This window comes from Pogona vitticeps, chromosome 2, assembly GCF_051106095.1.
Source record: "Pogona vitticeps strain Pit_001003342236 chromosome 2, PviZW2.1, whole genome shotgun sequence".
Classification (NCBI taxonomy): Eukaryota; Metazoa; Chordata; class Lepidosauria; order Squamata; family Agamidae; genus Pogona; species Pogona vitticeps.
Genome location: NC_135784.1, coordinates 9,013,090 through 9,039,409, shown reverse-complemented (window position 1 = coordinate 9,039,409; position 26,320 = coordinate 9,013,090). Strand labels below are relative to the sequence as shown.

At 44.4% G+C, this 26,320-nt stretch overlaps 1 protein-coding gene and 2 long non-coding RNA genes across 3 annotated transcripts in view; 2 read left to right on the top strand and 1 right to left on the bottom strand.

The window, feature by feature from the left end:
• LOC144587444 (uncharacterized) overlaps positions 1-26,320 on the top strand; it is a 75,484-nt gene that overhangs the window by 24,268 nt on the left and 24,896 nt on the right. The gene's annotated exons all lie outside the window — the stretch shown is intronic.
• LOC140703746 (uncharacterized) lies at positions 753-26,047 on the bottom strand. Its single transcript, XM_072987234.2, is given in 5 exon segments — positions 753-4,124; positions 4,127-4,198; positions 4,201-6,487; positions 24,977-25,099; positions 25,990-26,047. Coding segments are annotated over 3 exon segments (2,562 nt in total). The 5' UTR covers positions 24,977-25,099; positions 25,990-26,047; the 3' UTR covers positions 753-3,921.
• Positions 7,882-22,269, top strand: LOC144587417 (uncharacterized). The gene is made up of 2 exons (XR_013542570.1): positions 7,882-10,025; positions 16,947-22,269. It is a non-coding gene; the product is annotated as an uncharacterized LOC144587417 (long non-coding RNA).

Below are 26,320 nucleotides of genomic sequence, written 5' to 3'. Positions count from 1 at the left end.
TACAAACTAAGGGACATGGGTGAAATTAAGAACTATTTAGGAGTAGAAATAAAGAGGTTTGATAAAGGATTTAAAATAGCACAGAAAAGTAAAATAGTAAAGTTGTTAAAGCAATATAAAATGGAAGATTGTAAAGGTGCTATAACTCCTATGAATATAGAGTTTGAAAAAGAAAATGTTACCGGTCCTGATTGTGATATTGAAATGTATAGGTCACTAATTGGTAGTTTGCTGTATTTAAGCAGATGGTTAAGACCAGGTATTTCAATTGCGGTGAATTTGTTGGCCAGGAAGCTAAGTAAGCCAAGTGAAAAACACTGGCAAGCTGCAACGAGGGTATTAAGATATTTAAAGGAAACCCAAAACAAAGAATTAAATTTAGAGCCCAAAGGAGAATTAACCATTACAGCATATGCCGATGCTAATTATGGCAATGACATAGTGACAAGGAGGTCCACGTCAGGAATGACTGTTCATTTGGGTGATAGCATTGTAAATTGGAAGACAGCCAGACAGAAATTCATTTCATTGTCGTCGGCTGAATCAGAGTATGCAGCACTGTCAGAACTCTGTACAGACCTCATATTTTACAGACAGTTAGCCCAGGATATTGGAATGGATTTAAAGGACCCAATACCCATAAATGAAGATAACCAGGCTGTAATTCATATGGTAAATTCACCAAGTGTAAAGAGCAGATCAAAACACACAGACATTCAATACCAGAATGTAAAAGAAAGTGTAGAAAATGGTCTGATCAAACTGATTTATTGTGAAACAGAAAAAAACGTTGCAGACTGTTTAACAAAGGTACTAGGACCAACTAAACATGAAAAGGCATGTACAATGTTGGGAATAAAGTGAATGTAAAAGTGTGGAAATGCAATGTGTAATGTAAAAACAATTTAAAAGTGTATATGTAAACTCCATTTAACAATTGGAGGAGATTGTCAGGTTTGGGCTAAACCTGGAAATTGTTAAATGGAGTTTGGCACCAAGATATAAGTTTTGTAAGGACCAGCACTGTAAAGCAGAAGCTAAGCATGAGTGATTACAGCTGTGTGAATTGTACCAGAACTATGAAGATCCCAGAATTGGCTATCCCTGGGATAAAGCTGGGAGACCTAGCATACACCAGTGTGGGTTGTTGTGGGTGTTGCTGTTGGTCGTGGAGTGCTGTCGTCTTGCAGCTGTGCCTGAGAATCCTGTGGAAGCTGTATCTACGTGCTTGGGAGGAAGTGGAACTCTGGCAAACCGGACTGACTGCATGGTATATTATTGACTATTTACTGGACTCTGATACTGATTTAAGCTCTGTAACTCTGTGGAACTACCGTGTATGACTACTGGAACTGGAATAAGGACTAAGCTGTATATACCTGTAAATATTCTGTAAATAATACAAGTATTCTGCTATCGAGACTGGTGCTTGTGTCTACACATCACTGGGAAGCTCTGCTGGTTATCACCACCTGGGGTAACCCTGGTAATTCCACCAATTCTGTCAAGACAGCCAAATCATCAAGAATTGGCTGGTCTGCCTGGACAGGTAACCTTCCTCTCACCTCAGATGTGGTCGCATGCTCAGAGGCAGCTCCAAGCTGCCTCTGAAAAAAATGGTGATGATTGTCACATTTCTTTAAAAGGCAAAAGAGGGGGAACCTGGGATATTCCAGACTGGTTAGCCTAACTTTTGTTCCAGGAAAGTCTCTGGATTTTCAGAAAGTATTTGACACGGTCCCTCACCAAAGGCTGCTGAGAAAACTCCACAGTCCGGGGATAAGAGGGCAACTCTTATTGAGGATTGGTGGAGAACCAGGAAGCAGAGAGGAGGTATCAATGGGGCAATTTTCACCATGGAGGGAGATCAAGAGCAGTGTGCCTTCAGGGATCTGTCCTGGGACCGGTGTTTTTTAACCTATTCATCAATGACCTGGAGACAGGGATAAGCAACGAGGTGGCCAAATTTGCACATAACACAAAACTTTCCAGGTTTAAAACGAATAGAACTCCAAATGCCAGAGACAGGGGAATGGCATCAGGAGACAGGGATCTCGTCTTGTGGGCTCCCAGAGGCATCTGGTGGAGCCACTGGAAGATACAGAAAGCTGGACTAGATGGGCCCTTGGTCTGATCCAGCAGGGCTCTTAGGTTGTTAGGTTGTCTTGAATGTCTCCATTGGTGGAACACTCTTGGCCTCCTCTGAACTTGCTGCAATTTGTTAGCATCCTTCTTGAAGTGTGGTGTCCAGAACAGGACACAGTACATTGGATGAGGCTTAACCAATGATGAATAGAGAGGAACCAGGACCTCGTGGGATTTGGAGACTCTTCCTGTTTATCCCACCTAAAATAGTGTTTGCCTTTTTTGTAGCCACATCACACTTCTGGCTTCTATTCAGCTTGTGATCTATGACGATTCATTCTTTCATGTCCACATAATGTTTCAAATACATCCAAACCAGAATCTCTCGCCATCCGTCTCCCTGACAAGCAGTGTATCAAGAAATCCCAGTGGAAAAGTTTTCCGTATCCTGTTCAGTTTTAAAGTCTCATTATGTTGTTAGATGAAAATGAGGTGTTAATTTGGGATGTCGGCAGGACACTAAATGTCCTTCCCATTCAGAAATTGAATAGACTGTCCGTCATGAATGGATCATTCAGTTCCCATGACTTTCTGGATGTTAGCGATCGTACCGCTGTCTTGTGGGGGGAGGGTACCATTCTGAACCTCCTGTGATCTTATTAGAACTCCCAGCCTGAGGTTTTCACTCACCCCCAGAGATCCCATCCCTCTTGACGGTGATTTCTGTTCCTTGTCAAAATGCCGGCTTTCGATCATTTTTTCCTTAGACGGGCACAAATTAGCTTTTCTGTTGGGAGCCGTCGCAGAAGAGGGTGACAAGGATTTCTCCAGTTACATAAGACCGATTGAAATCAGGATCAATTGAGTTAAAAAATAATTAGACAGAACTTAACAAAAGAAAATAATGATCCACAAAGGGATTGGACCGATGCAAACTATCAACTGTCCACCATGAAAAATGAAAGAAAAAACATCTCTCCCCTCAGGCTTCTTTTCTCAAAACCAAACATGCCCAGTTCTTTCCTTCTTTCTATGTTGGCTTTCGGTTCTTACTACATGGTTTTCAGAGTGCTTGCAGAGTGTCTGCTTTGTAATCTCCCATGTAGCGAGAGCAAAGATGATAACTTAGGTTCTAGTTGTATGCCTTTAAGGCTACAACTGTATTCTAATGAAATGGCTTTATTTTCTTAATAAAAACAAATATAATTCTTCAATGGAGGACTGGTCTCTTGAACAGCAGGATTAAACATAAATCTACTGAGGATCTGAGAAGGTCACTCATTGTTACTGTAATATTGAGAGGTCCTACTTGCTCAGGCTGTTGCCCTGCCAAAGCACTCAGTCAATTGTTTATTGCTTTGAAAGTAGGCAGTTTTCTTTTAAGGTTGGGCTTATCCATGGAGCTTGTACTACCCACTTCTGAGGCTTAAAGCACTTACTGCAGGCACTAAAGGTGGTAGGTTGCACCCACAGTGACTTCCTGACCCACAATCCTTATCTCTTCAGATAGAGGTCATTGCGACAATGATGAATAAGGCTATTTGTCTAATTGAGGCTTTCCACATTCAATGTATTGATATGAACAAAGATAATTGCTCGTAATGAGGCTCTGTTTACACTCTGTGTATTTCTATGCTTTCTCCCCAGTGTGATTTTTTAGATGAGACCTAAGGCTATTGGTATGACTGAAGCGCTTTCTACATTCCATGGATTTATAGGGTTATTCCCCTGTGTGAGTTCCTTGATGTGAACTCAGGGCACTGCTGTGACTGAAGCTCTTCCCACATTCCATGCCTTTATATCGTTTCTCTCCAGTGTGCGTTCTTTGATGTCTACTCAGTTGACTGTTGCGACTGAAGCAGTGTGCGTTCGGTGATGTGAAGTCAGGTGACTGCTCTGATTAATACTCTTTCCATATTCCAAGCATGTATGTGGTTTCTCCCCGGTGTGAGATCTGTGATGTGAACTTACAGTAGGTGACTGCTGCAACTGTAGCTCTTTCCACATTCCATGCATGTATATGATTTCTCCCCAGTGTGGGATCTGTGATGTGAACTCAGGGTACTGCTGTGACTGAAGCTCTTCCCACATTCCAAGCATGTATATGGTTTCTCCCAGTGTGAGTTCTTTGATGTGAACTCAGGGCACTGCTATCACTGAAACTCTTTCCACATTCCATGCATTTATGTGGTTTCTCCCCAGTGTGAATGCTTTGATATGAACTCAGGGTATTGCTGTCACTGAAACTCTTCCCACATTCCATGAATTTATATGGTTTCTCCCCAGTGTGAGTTCTTTGATGTCTATTCAGGGAACTGCTCTGACTGAAGCTCTTTCCACATTCCATGCATTTATATGGTTTCTCTCTTGTGTGAGTTCTTTGATGTGAACTCAGTTGACAGCTCTGTCTGAAGCTCTTTCCACATTCCATGCATTTATGTGGTTTCTCCCCAGTGTGAGTTCTTTGATGTCTACTCAGGCTACCCTTGTGACTGAAGCTCTTTCCACATTCCAAGCATGTATATGGTTTCTCCCCGGTGTGAGATCTGTGATGTGAACTTAGGTGACTGCTGCAACTGAAGCTCTTTCCACATTCCATGCATGTATATGGTTTCTCCCCAGTGTGGGATCTGTGATGTGAACTCAGGGTACTGCTGTGACTGAAGCTCTTCCCACATTCCAAGCATGTATATGGTTTCTCCCCGGTGTGAGTTCTTTGATGTGAACTCAGGGCACTGCTATCACTGAAACTCTTTCCACATTCCATGCATTTATGTGGTTTCACCCCAGTGTGAATGCTTTGATGTGAACTCAGGGTATTGCTGTCACTGAAGCTCTTCCCACATTCCATGAATTTATATGGTTTCTCCCCAGTGTGAGTTCTTTGATGTCTATTCAGGGAACTGCTCTGACTGAAGCTCTTTCCACATTCCATGCATTTATATGGTTTCTCTCCTGTGTGAGTCGTTTGATGTGAACTCAGTTGACAGCTCTGACTGAAGCTCTTTCCACATTCCATGCATTTATGTGGTTTCTCCCCAGTGTGGGATCTGTGATGAGAACTCAGGGTACTGCTGTGACTGAAGCTCTTCCCACATTCCAAGCATATATATGGTTTCTCCCCGGTGTGAGATCTGTGATGTGACCTTAGGTGTCTGCTGCGACTGAAGCTCTTTCCACATTCCATACATGTATATGGTTTCTCCCCAGTGTGGGATCTGTGATGTGAACTCAGGGCACTGCTGTGACTGAAGCTCTTCCCACATTCCATGCATTTATATGGTTTCTCCCCAGTGTGGGATCTGTGATGTGAACTTAGGGCACTGCTGTGACTGAAGCTCTTCCCACATTCCATGCATTTATATGGTTTCTCCCCGGTGTGAGTTCTTTGATGTGAACTCAGGGCACTGCTGTCACTGAAACTTTTTCCACATTCCATGGATTTATGTGGTTGCTCCCCCGTGTGAATGCTTTGATGTGATCTCAGGGTACTGCTGCGACTGAAGTTCTTTCCACATTCCATGCATTTATATGGTTTCTCCCCTGTGTGAGTTCTTTGATGTCTACTCATGGCACTGCTCTGACTGAAACTATTTCCACATTCCATGCATTTATATGGTTTCTCCCCAGTGTGCGTTCTTTGATGTCTATTCAGGACACTGATCTGACTGAAGCTCTTTCCACATTCCATGCATGTATATGGTTTCTCTCCTGTGTGAGTTCTTTGATGTGAACTCAGTTGACAGCTCTGACTGAAGCTCTTTCCACATTCCATGCATTTATGTGGTTTCTTCCCAGTGTGAGTTCTGAGATGTGAACTCATGGTACTGCTGAGACTGAAGCTCTTTCCACATTCCATGCATCTATATGGTTTCTCTCCAGTGTGAATGCTTTGATGTGAGCTCAGGGTATTGCTGTCATTGAAACTCTTTCCACATTTCATGCATTTATATAGTTTCTCCCCAGTGTGAGTTCTTTGATGTCTACTCAGGATACTGCTGCGACTGAAGTTCTTTCCACATTCTATGCATTTATATGGTTTCTCCCCTGTGTGAGTTCTTTGATGTCTACTCAGGGTACCGCTGTGACTGAAACTCTTTCCACATTCCATGCATTTATACAGTTTCTCCCCAGTGTGAGTTCTTTGATGTGAATGCAGGTTACTGCGCCAGCTGAAGCTCTTTCCACATTCCATGCATTTATACGGTTTCTCCCCAGTGTGAGTTATTTGATGTCTACTGAGGTGACATGCATTTATCTGCTTTTTGCCCTGCGTGAGTTCTTTCATGTGACACCCATTCCTGCCCAGTTGGCTTTTCAATTCTCTGATTTTTTCCTTGTTCATGTGTTTCTGCTGAGGATGCCATGGGAGTTGCTTGGCAATTCTTCTTCTGTTCATCATCTGGTAGATTAGAAAAAGAAGAGAAACAACCACTTCAGAAATCTGCAGGGATAAAGCGAAATGCATTTGGGCTCCTTCTGAGTAATGGAGGAGGAAGGAAAGACAGGGAAAAAGGTGAGGGGGAGGAGAAGCAGCGTGTATGTGTGGCTGGACCTGAGGGTGTTCCTTTGGCCTTGAGGTGGGAGGGGCACTTCACTGAGGAACCTTTTGAGTGGAGGAGTCATGAAGGAAAGAACATTGCCACACCCAAAAAAGTACCTCAAAGTATATTAACTTTATTTCCTCCTCAATGTTCATTTGGTAGAGGCAGATTTGCAGCTCTCCCTTAATTATTAGCATCAAATTCTATTCTGAAGTCTATTTTGATGTGATGTTGTTATCCCATTAAAATGCCTTTTAAAAAAAATTATTTTATTTTAATTAAAACAATGCAAAATACACCTACTACTACAGAAAAAAAACTAAAATACAAAACAAAACAGTGTAATTACCCATGTGCACCCATCACCCTCAGGACTAGCATTACACTTCATTCCATCCATTTTCACTCCAAAATTTCATTGTTTCTTCCCTTGGTGTAAACCCCTTCCCTCTCTGAAATACAGTGGGGTCTTGACTTGAGAACTTAATCCGTATTGGAAGGCGGTTCTCAAGTCAAAAAGTCTGTAAGTCAAGTCTCCATTGACCTACAGTGCATTGAAAACCGATTAATCCCATAACAGGCCGTTTTTGTTCCATTTTGGTTTTTTTCTGGTCTGTAAGTCAAATCTCAGTCTGCAAGTCAAACCTAAATTTTGCGGTCAGAGAAGTCTGTAACTCAAAAAGTCTGTAAGTCAAGCCGTCTGTAAGTCAAGGGTCCACTGTACATGTTCTAAAAATACATTCCATATTTTCTTAAAATCGTTATTTTTCATTTGGCCTCTACTTATTTTTATATCACATGTCAGTTTATCATTGCCATATCCCATAATTCTCTATACCATTCCTCCAAGCTAAATTGATTATCATTTCTCCAATTCCTTGCCATAATTATCCTTGCTGCCGTGATCATTATTACTATTACAGTGGTGCCTCGCGCAACGGTCGCTCTGTAGAGCGACGACTCCGCGCAACGATGCCGTTTTTGTGATCGCAAAACGGCACTTAGATAGGGGAAAATTCACAGAGCGAAGGTCGGTAAGCGGTTCGCTTACCGACCTTCGCTTTGCGACCCGCCGATCAGCTGTTCCGCGGCTTCAAAATGGCCGCCGGAACATCCAAAAGGGCCGGGCACAGCATTTTCGCGCCCTTGGTAAGCAAGGGGAGGGCGCGAAAATGCTGCCGGAACAGCCGAAATGGCCGCAGGCAGTGTTTTCGCGCCCTCCCCTTGCTTACCAAGGGCGTGAAAATGCTGCGCCCGGCCATATCGGCTGTTCCGGCGGCCATTTTGGACCCACCGGACAGCTGATCGCAGCATTTTCGCACCCTCGTTCAGCGAGGGGAGAGCGCAAAAGTGGCTGCCGGCCATCCCGGAACATCGCACAACGGTGAGTATTCAGCCGAATTGGAACGCATTAAACCATGGCTTTTTATTTTCCGTTGAGCGATGTTTCACACAGCGAGGGTTAATCCGGAACGGATTAACCTCGCTGTGCGAGGCACCACTGTAAATCCTTATTTTCTTTCACCCATTGATCTTTAATCATGTTCAATAAAGCTATTTTTGGAGACATTAGAATATTCAATCCAATTATTTCAGATATTTCTTTAAATATTAATTTCCATTCTTTCTTTCTTTTTTCACATAACCAACACATATGTAAATACATCCCCTTGTCTTTTTTTACAACTCCAACATAATGTTGACACAGTTTTGTCCATCCTATTCATTTTGACCGGCATTAAATACCACCTCCATATTACTTTATAAGTTTTCTTTTATCCTTACTGACATGTTCTTCATAATTCTCTGATCCCATATTTTATCCATTCATCTCCTTCATCCAAATCATTTGGCCATTGCATTTTAACCCTAAAATACCCTGATCTACTTGAGTTAATAATTTATAAATTTGGCTTACAGTTCCTTTTCTTTGTGTCTTTTCCTCTGGTTTCAATCTTTTTTCTATACAGTGGGGTCTTGCCTTAAGAATGGCTCGAGTTAAGAACATTTTGACTTAAGAACCGCTCTCATAGGAAAATATTGACTTGACTTAAGTACTTAGATTTGAGTTACAAACTAAAAAAAAAACCCATGTGGGAGGCAGGGAAAGTGCAAAATGTGAACTTTCAGTTAACTGTTGGCCAGTGAAAAGGGTGCCTGTCTGCTTCCTCACTCCTCCCGGCGTTTAGAGAGTGGATTGGGAGACAGTCTTCGGACTGCCTGGTACTGTACTGCCTGGACTGTATTTTCCCTGCCTTCCCTGAACCTTTCTTGACCTAAGAAAAAAAGAAACAAAATATCCCCCTCTAGTGGTCGAAGGCGGAATAGCAGCTTCCCATTAGTTTCTATGGACGGAAAAGAGCAGATACGGATCAAATAGTTTTCAATGCATTCCCATGGGAAATGCAGATTTGACCTGAGAACCTTTTGACTTGAGAACCGCCTTCCAATACGGATTAAGTTCTCAAGTCAAGACCCCACTGTAATCTCTTCAAATTTTGTCATTTCTCTACCTTTCCGTTCTTTAGTATACCATTCTCTTGTACCTCAAAGTATATTAACTTTATTTCCTCCTCAATTTTCATTTGGTAGAGGCAGATTTGCAGCTCTCCCTTAATTATTAGCATCAAATTCTATTCTGAAGCCTATTTTGATGTGATGTTGTTATCCCATTAAAATGCCTTTTAATGAAAACTGTAGATCACGTAGCAATTATGCAAGCGGGTCATGACTCAAAAAAGGTTGGGAAACACGGTTCTAGATGCCTCTTAAGGAGAGATCACCATGATCAGCAGCAGTTATAAACAGTGGGAAAAGGACAAAATAAACAGGAATACATTTGAGATGACATTGTTCTAGTAGAATAAGGAGGAAAATACTATTACTATACAGACTAGGATAAGGAGGAATAAATGTTACAGAAATTAAAAGATTTTAAAAAGCAAAATTTTGAAAAGCTGAAATTAAAAATAATTTAAATGATTATAGGAAGATCAGCCATCACACTTTGGTCAAATTGTCCCGTCTGAAATGAAAACTGTACTGAAGATCAATTTTTTAATTCTCTTCTTTTTATATTTCCAGTGACTGTCATGAATTTTCCAGAAAATTAGAAAGGATTTTCTCAAATTTATTAAAGAGAAAGCAAATATTTAAATTAAAGGATTGGTTAGCAAAAATAAACATGTGGGGGGGGAAGGACAGTGTTAGAAAAGGAACAGTTAATGTGGATGAATGAAATGCAGCTCAATTATTGGACTCGAGAACAGGTGAAGAGCAGTGAGTGCTCAATGCAGGGAACTGACAAAATCTGCAGAGATTATCCTTCGGCAGGAGAAGAGAAAGGACAGGTCCATGAACGGGATGGGATGTAGAATTTATAAGATGCTCTTATGGGTAGTGTAAGCAGCCCCGTATCTCCAAGAAGATTTATGGGGGTGCCGGAAATTGGGACGAGTACGAAAACCAGACAAACCTCTAACTGCTGAGCAGAGCCACTTGGAACTCAGCCGGGTTCTGTCTGAATTTTCTTCCTCAGAAGCCAATCTCCTTAGTAAGAAAGCAACACACACAGACACATCCTTGAGCTATACTCAGAATATCTGGCTCTGGAACTTAGGGTAGCAAACACACGTGGCCAATTAGACATTCAGCCAGTCTGTGCAAGGACTAACACCTGCAGTTTCAAACATTACTGCTTTATTGAAAAGATTTGCTTTAGAAAAGATTTCAGTTAATAGTAAAATAGTTTAGTAGGTACATTTTCATTCAAGACTAACGGAACACTCCACTCCCCCCACTCCAGCTGAAAAAATAAAGAAATGAAACTATGCTAACTAATATAAAGGATAACATAGTCCATCTCACGTGTCTTGGGTCTTCAAAGGCTGATGCTAGATGAAAACCAGTCCATGGTAGGAAAAATAGTCCATTTAGGGAAAAGCACGTGTCTGCCCCTTTCTCAGGCAAACTCCATCTTTTTTTTTTCTTCTCCTCACTCTTCTTCTTCCCAGAATGCCTCCTGGGTCTTGTTGTCCCGCCTAACTTTCTCATGGAGCTTCAGTTGTTATCATTCTTTGTGGTGGAATTATTTTGACTACGAAAGTCTCTGCTCTCTACTCAGCTTAGCAACGAGATAACCAGAGAGCGAAGCTTCTCTGAAACAGCATGTAAAACTTTCCTACTACAGAACAGACTTTAAATCAAAATGGATGCTATTGGGACAATCTTAGGACTACATATCCCATTCTAATACACATAAAAACACAAATCATCACATGCCCCCCCTGATTATCGTTAAAATTCAGAGCAGTTAATCTGATCTAATTTTAAGAAATCAAGTAAAAGTAACTAAAAAGTAATTCAAAGTAATAAATGGTTACATCTCAAAATTCAACTACAGATTAACTATTACAATACTGAAACATAGCACCCTGTTGAATACATCGTTTCAACGTTCAGGTTCATAAGAATCTTCACAGTACATTCTAGAAAGACCATCTGCCACTACATTCAATTTTCCAGGAATGTGTTGAACTTCAAAATCAAAATCTTGCAATGCTAGACTCCATCTCAACAATTTTTGGTTGTGAGATTTCATCTTCTGCAACCAAACTAAAGCTCTGTGATCTGTTTGGAGTGTAAACTTACGACCCCATAGGTAAGGTCTAAGTAAACTGAGAGACCAAAATATAGAAAGAGCTTCTTTTTCAGGTACTGCGTAACTTCTCTCTCTATCCAAGAGTTTTCTAGAGAAGTATGAGATAGGGTAAAGGTTCCCATCTTCTCCTTGCTGTAACAAAACAGCTCCCAGTCCTAATTCAGAAGCATCAGTTTGTAAAATGAATGGTTTGTCAAAATCAGGGGATTTCAGTATAGGTGCATCCATAATCTTAGCTTTTAAAGCATCAAAGGCACCTTGACACTCTGGTGTCCACTTTACCTTGACAGGCTGTCTCTTCCTAGTGAGCTCTGTCAGAGGTGAAGCCAAATGACTGAAATCAGGAATGAATTTTCTGTAGTAGCCAACTAGGCCCAAAAACGAGCGTACCTGTTTCTTAGTTTTTGGAATAGGCCAATCATTAATCGATTGTACTTTAGCTTGCAAAGTCTGAATTTCTCCTTGCCCAATCAAATGACCTAAGTACATGACTTTTCCTTGCATCCACTGACACTTGTTGGCTTTGACTGTCAGTCCTGCTTGTTGAAGTCTGGACAAAACAGTTTCAATGTGAGACATGTGAGAATCAAAATCAGAACTGAAAATGGCAACATCATCAAGATAAGCACTTGCAAAAGGTAAACCTTGTAAAAGTTTGTCTATCATCCTTTGAAATGACGCACCTGCATTCTTCAAACCAAATGGCAATCTGCGGAAACGGAAAGTTCCCACGTGCGTGATGAAAGCGGTCTTATCTCGTGAATCTTCAGCTAAATCAAGCTGCCAATAAGCATTCTTTAGATCGAGAATGCTGATAAACTTAGCCTTTGAAAGACGTTCAATTAAATCATCCATTCTAGGCAATGGGTATGGATCTGGAACAGTAACACTGTTTAACTTTCTGTAATCAACACAAAATCTTACTTCCTCGAGAATTTCACCCAAAGCGTTACGTTTTGGCACCAGAACCACCGGAGAAGCCCAAGGGGAGAATGACGGTTCAATCACCCCCAAAGATAACATCTTTTGTATCTCTTGTTCAATTTGGATAGCATGATTAACAATTGCTCTATATGGGCTAGACCGTATGGGCTGGGCATTGTTCTCAGTAGTTATCACATGACTGATCAATTTGGTGTAACCTGGTTTATCTGAAAACACATCTTGGTATTGTTCTAAAATTTGAAACAACCTTTCTTTCTGATCAACGGTACCTGTTAAAACAAGATTATCAGACCATGTACCTGCATCTTGCAATTCAGATAACATATCAATAGGTTCATTTGCAGCATGAAAATATTCAGCATGACATTGAAATACCATTGCAGATCTATCTTTGTACAGTTTTAAACTATTGACATGGTAAAGAACAGGTTTCTTATTAGAATCCAATATTTTGACAAGATAATTGACATTTCCCAATTTTTGAACAATTTCACCTGGACCTTCCCAGACAACTTCTAACTTAGAAGGTCTGAGTGGGTTCAGAACAAGTACCAAATCACCCACAGAAAATTCCCTGTGTCTGGATCTCTTGTCGTGGAAGAACTTCTGACTTGCTTGAGCGTCCAACAAATTGTCTCTGGCTAACTCCTGGACAGCCAAGAGTTTCTCTTGAAGTTTTCTAACAAAATCAGCAACTGGCACAGTACTACTTTTAACCACACCTTCCCAATCGGATTTCAGGAAGTCCAATGGTCCTTGTAGATTTCTTCCAAACACCACCTCACTTGGAGAAAAGCCACCTAGTGAAGAATGGGCTGAGCTACGGTAAGCAAACAAAGCAAAAGGCAAAAGCTCATCCCAAATGTTTCCATATTCTTGGGTCAAAGTTTTAATCATCCTAAGCAAAGTTTGTTGACCTCTTTCCACCATACCATGAGATTGAGGATGATGAGCCATGCTAAAACTGGTGGTTATTCCACTTATCTCGCAGATCTTACGCATAAGTTCACTTGTAAAGGCTCCTGCTTGATCACAAATTATTTTGGATGGTACTCCAATAAGCGAGCACAAGTCCACAATAATTCTAGCTATGGTGGTAGCTGTCAGGTTGCTAATAGCGTAAGCCTCGATCCACCTACTGGTAGAACAGATGAAAGAAATGATGTATTTCTTCTTAGATTTAGTAGGAACAAAAGGTCCTAGCACATCCCTTTGCAAACACTGGAACACTTGGCCAGGAATTTCCATAATCTGCATTTCGGCCTTTACCTTGTCAGTTTGATGGCCTGTGCGTTGGCAATAGTCACAAGAACTGACATAGTCCTTTACAGTTTTTGAAATACCAGGCCAGTAAAAATGTTGAGAAATCCTCTTTAGGGTTTTTTGTATTCCCTGGTGCCCACTACTTGGATGGTCATGAGCCATTTCTAGTATTCTCAGTCTATATTCAGTAGGCACGACTAACTGTTGAACAGGTTGGGCATCCAAGTTGGATTTGGGGAAATATTCTCTGTACAAAAGTCCATTTTCTCCCCACAGGAAACTAACTTGCTGATGCGCAGGACGTTCAGCATAGTTGTCTGCTTGTGACCTCAAAGAAGCTAGAGAGGGATCATTAAGTTGCTTCAGTCTAAAGTCCTCTGATCCCTTAGGTATCACCTCCTCCATTTTAGTTTCTGTTGTAGCTGCATTATCAGGTTCGGTCACAAGAGGCTGCTGTTGGGTAAGGTCTCCATCTGAGCTATCCTCAGTGGATTCCTGCTCCCGTTCAGGATCATGCATCTCCCTACTTTGAGAACGTGTAACTACCGACATTGAAGTTGCATTTTGACTCTGCATGTGATCCAAAAAAGCAAGATCATTTCCAAGAAGAAAATCAGGTTTTCCCTCATGGGTTAAAATATGTTTTGCACCTGACCAGCTCTTATAGGAAATTTTGACATAAGCTAGGGGAATGAAACGCTGATCAGTCTCTATAGATCCATAAGTTTTTACTGGACACCTCAGGTTGTTCAAGATTAAGGTGGGGTCTAGAAAACGTTTGCTTATCGAAGAAATGTCGGCACCCGAGTCACGAAAAGCACTTAAAGCCATATCACCTCCAGGTGTGCGAAGAAAAACCACCTCAGAAAATGTGCGGGTTGCCCAGTCCCTTTGCGCAGTTGGTACTATGCAATCAGGATCCATAACAGAAAACCTCTCTCCTGATGCAGTCTCTTTTACAATTTCTGAGGAAATTGAAGCAATTTGTAAGTCCAAAACTCTAGGCACATATTGGTTTACTGCTGCCTTCATTCCACTGGCTTGCGAAGGGGTTACAGTTAAGTTAACTCCTTCATGACTCTGTGAAGGCACAATGCTTGACTGGTGAGGCACAGAAACTGCATTACTGGTAGCTGGCACTTGCTGAGTTCCTGCTGGCACAGAACTTACATACGCCATCTTGGGTGTGCCTGCTTTAGATCTGCGTGGAGCTGGCACAGGTGTTTTCCTAGCTGGCTCCTTAACTTGGCTAGCTGGCACATTCAACTTTGGGGAATCTCTTCGCAGATGAGAGCCACCACATTCAAAACATTTAAGAGGCGTTTTACTCTGGCTAGGAGCTAGACTCCTGCGTTGCTCAAATGAACCTTGCCTGGGCTCTTGAGGAAAAGACTTTCTAAATTCAGGCTGACTCTGTCTCTTAGGCGCTACTGGTGCAGTCTTTGCCCTAACAGGTAGGTCATCATGGTAGTAAGGTAGATTGCTTCTATCAACACTGGCTATTGAGTTCTCAAACTCCTCTTTTTCCTTCAGCTTATTAACCAAACGCTCCACCTCTTTCTCTCTGTACTGCTGCAATAACTCATCAGCAATATTCTGATTATGAATAGATTGAGTGTGACAAGCAACAAAATCTGCAAACATCATTGTTAACTTATCCACTTGTGATAGACTCTTGTTAGGATCAGGGCCCTCAGCACCGGCTGCTGCTGCTGCTGCTCCTGCTGTCCCATCAGAAATGCCTCTGCCTGGCACTCCCCTCTCTACTGGAGTGCTGGCACCCGCCATTTCCTCTGCCTGATCCATCTGTTGCAACTTAGTCCAAGTCTGATCTGAATCAGATCTAAGTAGATCCTGGACGTCCTGTGCAGGGAGTTTAGCCATTATATTTCCCTTTTGTAATTCCCTTCTCAGTTGTGAAGAATCATAAGTAATCCTTTGCTTAGCTCCACTTGGAGTCAAGACGTCGTGCTCAAGAGCCTCCAAAAGCTCTTGGTGCCAGGGCTTCGTATCTGTACTAACCAAAGGCAGCTTAGCAGATGCACTACCAATCTTAACTTTCCTCTGAGTCACAAACAGCTCTCCAGGCAATTCCAAAAATTCTTCTCCTGCTAATTGTTGCTCCATATAAGCTGCAACTAACGCAAACGCCAATCCGACCCAAAAGGAAAAATCTTCTCCCCACTCCTGCAGCCTAAACTGTAGGGTGTGGGCAAGCCATAAAACATTCTGGCAGGAAACAGCCCTAAACTGGAGCTTAAGAAGGGCGACCGTTTACTTGCATGAAAATGTCCACTCATTAAACAGCCCAATTACATAAACAAAGTATTAGTTCTTACAGACTTGGCTTAAAGCTAAGTCTTTCCATTAAGACCCTTAGCTTAAAAGAAAAATGCAATTTGGCTAGTTTATAGCTCTTCAAAGTAAATAGCGTGGAAGAAACCCCTTTGCCAAAGCTTGGAAGTTTCCTCTGTGAAAAGCACATGCATCGAGATGCTTGCTGCTTTCAACCTAAGCCAAAGTAAACACAATAAATCAAAGCCCGTGTTTCATTTCACCGCTGCCAAACATGTAAGCAGCCCCGTATCTCCAAGAAGATTTATGGGGGTGCCGGAAATTGGGACGAGTACGAAAACCAGACAAACCTCTAACTGCTGAGCAGAGCCACTTGGAACTCAGCCGGGTTCTGTCTGAATTTTCTTCCTCAGAAGCCAATCTCCTTAGTAAGAAAGCAACACACACAGACACATCCTTGAGCTATACTCAGAATATCTGGCTCTGGAACTTAGGGTAGCAAACACACGTGGCCAATTAGACATTCAGCCAGTCTGTGCAAGGACTAACACCTGCAGTTTCAAACATTACTGCTTTATTGAAAAGATTTGCTTTAGAAAAGATTTCAGTTAATAGTAAAATAGTTTAGTAGGTACATTTTCATTCAAGACTAACGGAACACTCCACTCCCCCCACTCCAGCTGAAAAAATAAAGAAATGAAACTATGCTAACTAATATAAAGGATAACATAGTCCATCTCACGTGTCTTGGGTCTTCAAAGGCTGATGCTAGATGAAAACCAGTCCATGGTAGGAAAAATAGTCCATTTAGGGAAAAGCACGTGTCTGCCCCTTTCTCAGGCAAACTCCATCTTTTTTTTTTCTTCTCCTCACTCTTCTTCTTCCCAGAATGCCTCCTGGGTCTTGTTGTCCCGCCTAACTTTCTCATGGAGCTTCAGTTGTTATCATTCTTTGTGGTGGAATTATTTTGACTACGAAAGTCTCTGCTCTCTACTCAGCTTAGCAACGAGATAACCAGAGAGCGAAGCTTCTCTGAAACAGCATGTAAAACTTTCCTACTACAGAACAGACTTTAAATCAAAATGGATGCTATTGGGACAATCTTAGGACTACATATCCCATTCTAATACACATAAAAACACAAATCATCACAGGTAGAGAATCATGAGGCATTTCTGAACACAGGATAGGAAGCAGAGATGGCCAGGGAAATAGGTACTGAGTTAATAGAATCTTAGAACTGCAGAGCTAGAATGGAAAGACAGGGTAAGATGAAGCGAGTTCAGCGGCCGGGCAAGGAAGCCAGGGCCCCAGATCCTGCCTCTCGTGTCCTTTGAGAAAAGGTTTGGCAAGCTCGAAACAAAAACCACCAGCATGCAGTCAGGAAAACAGCAGTGGGTTGGGGGGCTATCCTGTATTTTGTACGGAGGGTCATCTGCATGACTACATGCCTCCTGGGCAAAAGTGTCAAGGGTGTGTCCTCGTCACAAAGGCCTTTGATTTGGTTAGCAGGGATGGCCTTTTTAAAATACTTCCCAAGATTGGATGTCCACCTCTTCATGGGTGCGTCCTCGTCACAAAGGCCTTTGATTTGGTTAGTAGGGATGGCCTTTTTAAAATACTTCCCAAGATTGGATGTCCACCTCGACTCCTTAACATAATCAGATCTTTTCATGAGGAAATGAAGGGCACTGTAGTTTATGATGGCTCAACATCAGATCCTATTGACGTCTGATTCCAAAAGATCTCTGTAGCGAGCAGCCCTGCCCTCACTTGTCTGTCACAGCTGAACAGTGAAGAAGGAGCCTATGAGTGGGTGGAAGGCGAAGCTAAGGAGAGAGGGGGCTGGATATAAATGCTGGTGTATGGAGGATGAAGGGAGATTCTGTGAGTGGGAGACAGTGTGAAACTTAAAAGTGAACTAAGAGTGAGTTAGAGGTATGTAAGAATGCTGAATGGAATAGAGTTAATAGAGTTTTAGAGTTAAAACAGAATTGATTCAAATACTAGTGATTATCAACCTGTGATTTACCTATTGAATATTAATTATATATCAACTTCCCTGATCTAATAAATGACTTAAATTTTAAAAGCATTCAAGTCTCCATGATTGAATGGTATTAAAGCAGCAATACCTGATGGCAGTGAAGAAAGAAGAAGGGCAAGAACCACGTGAAGGCCTGGGGAAATAGGGGCTTCAGAGGAAATTGCCACAAAAGTGGTGACCAGAGGGTGGGATCCAATTTAATCCAGTAATGCCTAGAAACAGAAAGGTTCCGAAAGCAGAAAAATATATTTTAGTCAGGGGATCTGAGTGGAAGAAGTGGGTAACTTCCTAGAGCTTTTCAGGGGGGAAAGCTTAGTGGGAAGGCTTCTAAGCTCAGATCAGGAGGCTAAGATAGGGACAGGCTCTGAGGAAACCATTTTTGGAAGTTTACCTGAAGCAGAGAAGGGCCAGTTGGCTAGTTTGTCCTGAGCTCAAAGAATAGAGTTCTGATGGGACTAAACGGAGGCCAAGGTCAGAAGAAGCTGAGGTGGCTCAAATCAGCAAAAACTGGAAAGAGTTAAAGCTGATATTTCTGTTTATTTGGTGCCTAGAGGCAGGGAGAGACACTTTGTCTCAGGAAGAAGGCCTGGCTGGGAGTCAGAGGCCTACCGTATTTGCTGGCGTAAAAGGTGACTGGGCATATTAGACAACCCCCCCAACAGGAAGAGGCTGGGTGGGTGGCGGGAGGAAGAGGGGAAGTGGGCGGGTGAGCATGCATGCCACTGGCTCAGTGGTGGGGGGTGGCGGGCAGCCCAGCGGCGGACTCTGGCCGCTCAGGACAAGGAAGGGGGAAGCAACTGGGCAGGCGGTGGGAGGAGGAGGAAGAGGCGACCATGCGGACGGTGGGCGAGTGAGCAGCGGCGGCGGACTCTGGCCACTCAGGGCGAGGGGGGAAGCAGCTGGGCAGGCGGTGGGAGGAGGAGGAAGAGGCGACCATGCGGGCGGTGGGCGAGTGAGCAGCGGCGGCGGACTCTGGCCACTCAGGGCAAGGAGGGGGGAAGCAGCTGGGCAGGCGGTGGGAGGAGGAGGAAGAGGCGACTACGCGGGCGGCGGGCGAGCGAGCAGCCGTGGCAGACTCTGGCCGCTCAGGGCAAGGAAGGGGGAAGTGGCTGGGCAGGCAGTGGGAGGAGGAGGAGAGGTGACCACACAGGCAGTGGGCGAGCTATCAGCTTCCTTCCCTCCATCCGGACCCACTGCCCGCCTGCCTTCCCCCCCAGCCAGCGTAGCCTCACACAACGGCGACGGTGGCTTCTTCCTGGCACCCAGCGTACAAGACAACCCCACCACTTGGAGGCATGTTTTTTGGGCTTAAAACCTCATCTTGTACACCGGCAAATACGGTAAATACAGTATCTTAACAATGGATGATCGCAGGGGGAAACAACTTTATTACAGACTCAAATTCACAAAAAAAGAAAGAGAAAGTGTACCTTTTAAATTTAAGGCTTGCAAATTGAAGCAGAAGCCTACATAACAAAACATGTCTTCCATACAGGGGAAAAAGGCGGCAGAGATGCCTCCTGAGGTGACAGTTGACTCAGATCAAGGAGAAAGAATCTCAAGAAGGAATTACCTCAGAGAGGGGAATGGAGACCTCAAGGTGGGAAGACTGTATAGAATTCCAAAAATTGAAATTAGAGAAAGCACAGGAACAGGAATACAGGCTAAGAGGGCTAGAAATTCAGGCTAGAGCTGAGGAGAGACAGCGGGATTTAGAGCTAGAAAAGCAAAAGATGGCCATGGAGAGAGGGAAAAATTGGAATTGGAGAAGGAAAAGATTGCCCTGGAGAAGGAGGGATGTCATTTGAAATTAAGAGGTTGGAGCTAACAGCTCAGGCTAATAACAATAGTAATAACAATAGCCAGTCAAATTCTGAAGAGAGGCATCTGTCCAAGGTAGACCTTAAGAGATTCCCTGTGTTTAGAAAGGGCGATGATCCTGAATCTTTTATGATTATGTTTGAGCGTGCGTGTGAAGATTTTGAAGTGAGGGGATCTGAATGCATGATTGTGATTACCTCTCAGATTAGTGGCGGGTTAGTGGATATATACGCCAAAATGCCATTGGACTTAGTGAAAGATTTAGATGAATTTTAAAAGTTGGTTTTCACACGGTATGGCATCAATGCTGAGCATTTGAGACAAAAGTTCAGGGCTCTGACGAAAAAACCTGAAGAATCCTACTCTCAATTGGGGGCAAACTTGATCAAATATCTTGATAAGTGGCTCCAACAGGAAGGAGTGGAGACTGTACAAGATATTAAGAATATCATGGGGCTAGAGCAGTTCTATTGACTTCTATCTGGACAACTGAGGTACCTAGTGAGAGATAAAAAGCCCAAAGACATTCAGGAAGCTTGAGGGTTCGCTGATTTTATTTCACACATTCGAAACCCAAATTTTTCTGAGGTAAAAGTAGGGAGAAAAACCTGGGAGGACAGCAAAAAAGAGCCCAAGGTTTACTTCAAGAACCAGCAGACAAGTGGCGGCCATTTTGTAGGCAGGCCCACAGATCAGAGCCAGCCAAAATACAAGCACTGGGAAGAGAGATAAGACCTTTAGTCCAGAACAGAGAAATTCCCAATCGTGGTTTGGTTGTGGACAAAAAGATCATTTAATTTCACAATGTGAGAAAGCCAGAGAAGGGGGTCAAAAAGCCAATTTACCCAAGCCTAAGTCAGTGTACTGCGTGCAGCAAAACAAAGTTATCTCAGAGAATGGTGAAACAGTAACTCCTAATACAAATGCAGCTAGGGCAGAGGGTCAGGAGAGACCAGCAGAACACCTGCCTAGAGCTGAAATGGGCCGGCTCTTCCCAGTAGGCCACACAGCCTCCCCTTCTCCCCCTGTGCAAGGATCTGCCCTCGGAGCCCCACCAGGGAGCCCCATGGGGACCAAATCAAGAGGGATCTGAAAGCGGGCACCCAAGGGGAGCCAGGGATTTTCTGAACCCGGCTGGGGTGGGGGAGGGGGTGGTTTGGGCCAGGAGGAAAAAAGTCTCCCCGATCCCTTTCTCTGCCCTTTAGGGGAGGGAAAGGGGGGCAACTCCCCCAGACATCCACTCCCCTCCTTCCCTCTTTCTCTCAACCCTGCCTCCCCCTCCCCAGGGGTCAAACCCTGGACCCCCACCTTCATCCACCTACCTCTGGCTCCCTTCTCATTTCCACAAAAAACCCTTTTAAAAACCCTTTCCCCATTTCTTGCCCATCAGGGATTCTCCCCCTTCAGTCCCTGTGTTTGATTTTCACAAATCAAAGACAGGGGTCCTCTTCATCATCATCATCTCCAACAGTCTCCTTCCGTCCCTGTTTCAAAGGAAAGGGGATGTCAAAGCTCCCCAACTCATTTTCTTGGGAGATGGATATAGCTCAAAGGGGGGGGGGGGTTCCTGCATCAACCCCCTCCTACCCAGCTGACCACCACCTTTTCCCCCAACCCTCCTGCTGCCCTTCCTACCCCTTGGCAGCCCCCCTCCTCTTCCTCCCTGCACCTTCTTGGCCCCGTTCCCTCAGGGAGGGGGACGTGCAGCCTTTTCCAAGATTTGTGAAAGAGGGAGGGGCTGGGATTTCCCCGGGGAGGGGGGCCTTGAGACTTTGGCTCGAAAAGGGAAAAATAGGGGGCAGGGGAAGAGAGCCAAGTTATTTTTCTTTCATTTCCTTTTTTTACACCTGCAGGATTCAGGGCCAAAATGTGTATTTGTGTGTGTGTGGGAGCTTGCCTTGCAAAGGCTTTTGCACAGAGAAGCCCCTCCCTTCCTTCCTGAAACCCTTTGAGTCGGAGGGGGGAACATAGAGCTACAAAAAAGGAGAGAGGAGCTGGAATATGTTGTTGGACAAAAGACTACAGTGAAGGAGAAGAAGGAAAGCAGTTCAAAATTCCCAGCCCCCCCCCCCCCCGGTAGAACCTCAAAGCCCTGGTTGCAAGTCAAAGCAAAATTTTGTGACCGGAATGGAATAAAAAGGTTATTGAGGTATTTAAAGGGCACTGTGGATCACAAGCTAAACCTAAAGGTTTGAAGCAGTCTTGAATTAAAAGCATATGCAGATGCTGACTGGGCAACTGATCCTGCAGACAGAAAGGCAGTTTCTGGTTTAGCAGTCTAGCTGGGGGAGGCTTGTGTGATGTGGACGTCCAGGAAAGAAGCAGGAATTTCCACGAGTGACACAGAAGCAAAAATGTGTTATTTTCATGAGTTAACTAAATAACAAGTGTGGATCAAACAGTTGCTTCAAGATTTAAATGTTAATGTAACTGAGCCTTTACCTATTTTTATGGATAACACAGCATGTATTCGTTTATCTGACAATAAAAATGTAAATGGCAGAAACAACTAAAAAACTAGTGTGGATCAAATAGATTTAAAGACCTGATCACACAAACACACATGCACAAAATACTATGATGGAAGGCATGCTGTAAAAGAGGGAAAACTAAAAGTTGGATTTTGCCGTGGTAAAAACCATATTGCTGACCTATTTACAAAATTTATTTATTTATTTATTTATTTATTTATTTATTTATTTATTTATTTATTTATTTATTCATTCATTCATTCGATTTCTACCCCGCCCCTCTAGACAACGTCTACTCGGGGCGGCTTACATATTTTAAAACATATTAAAACAGCTTATAAAATGAATATAGTGCAATTATTATAATTAATAGTATCCAAGATGGCAAAAACTCAAAAGGAAAAAGAAAAAGAAAGAAAAAGAAAAGAAAAGAAAAGAAAAGAAAAGAAAAGAAAGAAAAGGGAAGACCTGTTTAAATAACCAAGTTTTTAGTTGGCTTTTGAAAACACCCAGCGAGGGTGCCAGCCGAATTTCAGTGGGGAGTGTGTTCCACAGCCGAGGGGTGACTGCCGAGAAGGCCCGGTTTCTTGTTTTCTCTTTCCGGGCGTCCCTCAGCGTCAGTCCCCTCAGCTGTCCCTGCTGGCTGTCTGGCGATTCGGGTAGATCTGGGCATGAGGAGGCGATCTGCCAAATATTGAGGTTCCAAACTGTTTAGGGCTTTATATGTAAGCATTTACACTTTGAAGTCGATGCGGAAACGAATAAGTAACCAGTGCAGTGCAGCCAGAGTGGGGGAGATATGCTGATATTTTCTCACCCCACTAATAAGCCTGGCTGCTGCATTCTGGACCATCTGAAGTTTCCGCATCAGTCTCAAAGGCAGCCCCACGTAGAGTGCGTTACAATGGTCTAATCTCGAGATTATGAGCACATGGACTAGAGTAGTGAGGGGCCCCCGATCAAGATATGGCCGCAGCTGGGGAATCCTGCATAGATGAAAATAGGCAGAACGGACCACGGACGCCACCTGGGTAAATGCCGGGTCCAGATGTATCCCCAAGCTGCGGACCTCACATTTTGCAGTGAGGGTCATCCCTCCAAAGGAAAGGGAGTCACCTATGCTGCTGATGGGAGGGCCAGCCACCCTCAAGACCTCCGTCTTGTCCGGGTTCAGACTCAGACCATTTGACTGCATCCATTTCAGTACAGTCTCCAGGCAGCACTGGAGGGATCAGACAGCATCCACTGACATAGGACTAAAGGAGATGTAGAGCTGTGTGTCATCAGCATACTGATGACACGATGCCCCACACCCTCTGATGACCCCGCCCAGCAGCCTCATATAGATGATAAACAGGACTGGGGAGATGATAGACCCCTGTGGAACCCCACAGTTGAAACTCCACGGGGCCGAGACACTCTCCCCAAGCTGTACTCTCTGGGGGCGGTCCTCCAAGAAGGAACGGAGCCAGGCAAGTACAAGGCCACCGACTCCCAACTCGGAGAGCCTCCCCAGGAGGATACTATGGTCGACAGTATCAAAGGCGGCTGAGATGTTGAGGAGGACCAACAAGGACACATTGCCCCCATCGGCCTCCCTCAACAGGTCATCCATCAGTGTGACCAGTGCCGTCTTTGTACCATAGCGCGGCCTGAAGCCCGACTGAAATGAGTCCAGAGCATTGGTTTCGTCCAAGAGCGCCTGGAGCTGATCTGCCACCACCCTCTCAACCACTTTGCGGAGGAAGGAAACACTGGCGATGGGCCTATAATTGCCAATTTCGTCCGCCGCCAAGTTTGGTTTCTTACTAATGGGCCTAATGAGTGTCTCTTCATTAATTATTGGAGTGGCCCATTCCCAACCTCTTCCAGAAGGAAAACATGCAGTTTTGATAAGTAGAACAGGAATTCAACACTTTATTTAGGAGGGGTGTTGAGATATTTGTAATGGACCCACAGAGATGGGGCAGCCAGCCAGCCAATCAGTCAGAATGGGGTCAAAGGGGTGGGTGGGTGATGGGTCTGACCTCCCTTCTCCACAGCCGGCTCTTCTCCTCTGCACTTTTCCGCCTCCCATTCACACCTTTTTCAATCCATAGCTCATTTCTTGGAAATGTCATTCTATATAACACAGCATGTTTCTCTCTCTCTCTCTCTCTCTCTGTGTCTGTGTGTGAGAGAGAGAGAGAAAGAGAGGGAGATCAGGAAAATTTGGTTTACAAGCCTTTTATAAGCCACGTGTTAGATGGCCGGTATAGCCGCTGATCCATTTTGGAGGAATCCTTAAGGGGTCTCGGCTACAACCGGACATAGTGAAAGGAGGGCAGATGGCACTACAGGAAAAATTAACAAAGAAGCTTCAGGCAGTCAAAGGAATTAAATTCCCCCCTCTACCATTAATTTATTTATTGAGGAAGGAGAAACTTTCATAGATATTGATGAGTAGCAAAGCTAATCTGAGCCTCTGAGACTCTTGCATTTGGGGGCATCGTGAGCCAGGTTGAAATGGGAACATGTTTCAAAGTTCTTATATCCCACATCTGTAATGGGACAGAGAGTGGGGTGGGAGGAGGGAGCAAGTAACGAGAAAGGCTATTGCTCTGTATATGTACTAGACAATAGATTTTTTTTAAAAAAACCCTGCACCGGATCCCAACTCTCCAGTCGTGTGCAGCAGCAGAACAAAATGCTTTCTTAAATATACGGTCATGTTCTTGACTCTGGCATTTGAGGTTTGGGCTCCTGACACACATGCTCAGGGTGCTTCCGTTGACTGAGGCATCTTGGTGGGGCAACTGACCCTTATTCTTCACAGTCTTGCCCCCAGAGGCAATGGGACCCTTACCTGGAGAAACCTTGTTCCCAGAAATCATTTCCAGCAGGAGGTCCTCGTGCAGAGATCTTGAGCCTCGATCTAGAAGATCCCACCCTCTGAGCTGGAGTCAATACGGGGTCACCTCAAAGGACCCTGGACGCGGGAAGGAAAAAAGACCCGGGTTTATCCTCCACCCTTTTCCCCCGACGTGCAGAGACTTTCCTGCCCTCCGTCCCCCAAACACTCCCAGCCAGGACGGGGGAACCGGCCAGCTTCGAGAGCCCTTGCCTGCATTGAACTGGTACGTCATGGGTATGAAGGAAGGAAGGAATGTGTTGATTTCAGGGATTTATAGAGGGGTTGTCTTAGGGCTGCTACTCTAAGGGGTTTCCAAGAAAGAGTGGCCCTAAAGCCCCCCCCCAAGACAAACATTCGCCCTACAAAGAGGGCAAACAGGACATTAGAAGCACAATGGCAAAAAGGGGGAAGAAAACCTTTTAAAAAGGATGGTCCTCTTCTCCCCCCCTCAAAAAGGAATCCAAACGTTCCCAGGGCCAAGTGTACAGGGGAAATCCCTTGGTGTGTGTGTGTGTGTGTGTGGGGTCACCTGGAGAGTTGGTCTGGAAGAAAAGGGGGAGGGGGCAGGGAAGACGGAGGAGGGGAGAGAATTAAGGGGGGGGAAGAGACCCAGTTACAACCTCCCCTTTGGAACCCCCCCCAAAAGGAAGGAAAGCCTACAAGGAAAAGGGGGGACTCTACTCAGGAGGAAACCCCCCCCAGGATGATTTCCTGCGCAAGCACACGCACGTGGCATGAAGGGGATCCCGGCGAGCTTCCTTGTTTCCCCCCCCCCCCCCCCGGGGTGAGATCGTGACACACACCCCACGGAAGAAAGAGGGGGAGGAAAAAGGGAAGTCCTTTTTCCTTCCATGTGGAGCAACGCGGGGGGGTAGCCTCCCTCACTCTTCCCCCCCCCCCGCGCGGTCCCTGGGGAGCCCTTAATGTTCATTTTTGGAAATCCCCTCCAACCCACACAAACACACACAGACTCTCCTACTGACTTCGCCCTTCCTCCTTCCGGGTCCTCTGGCGGGAAACGGGGAGGAAGACCATAGAGTTGGGAGGGAGAGAGAGAGAGAGGACAGCAGGCGCCCGCCTTCCGCTTCCGTTCAAGGAGGGAGAGCCCCTCTACCGCCTTACTAGCTCCTCTATGGTCCCTCCCCTTCTCCCCCCCCTCCCGTTGCCTGACGAGAAGCAACGGGATGGGGTGGGGAGAGGTAATAATTAATAAGACTAATTAGGAGCCCCTCCCCTTTGTCTTCTTGAGAGACCAGAAGGGCAGCAGGCGGGAAGACAGAAGAAGGGGAATTTTTG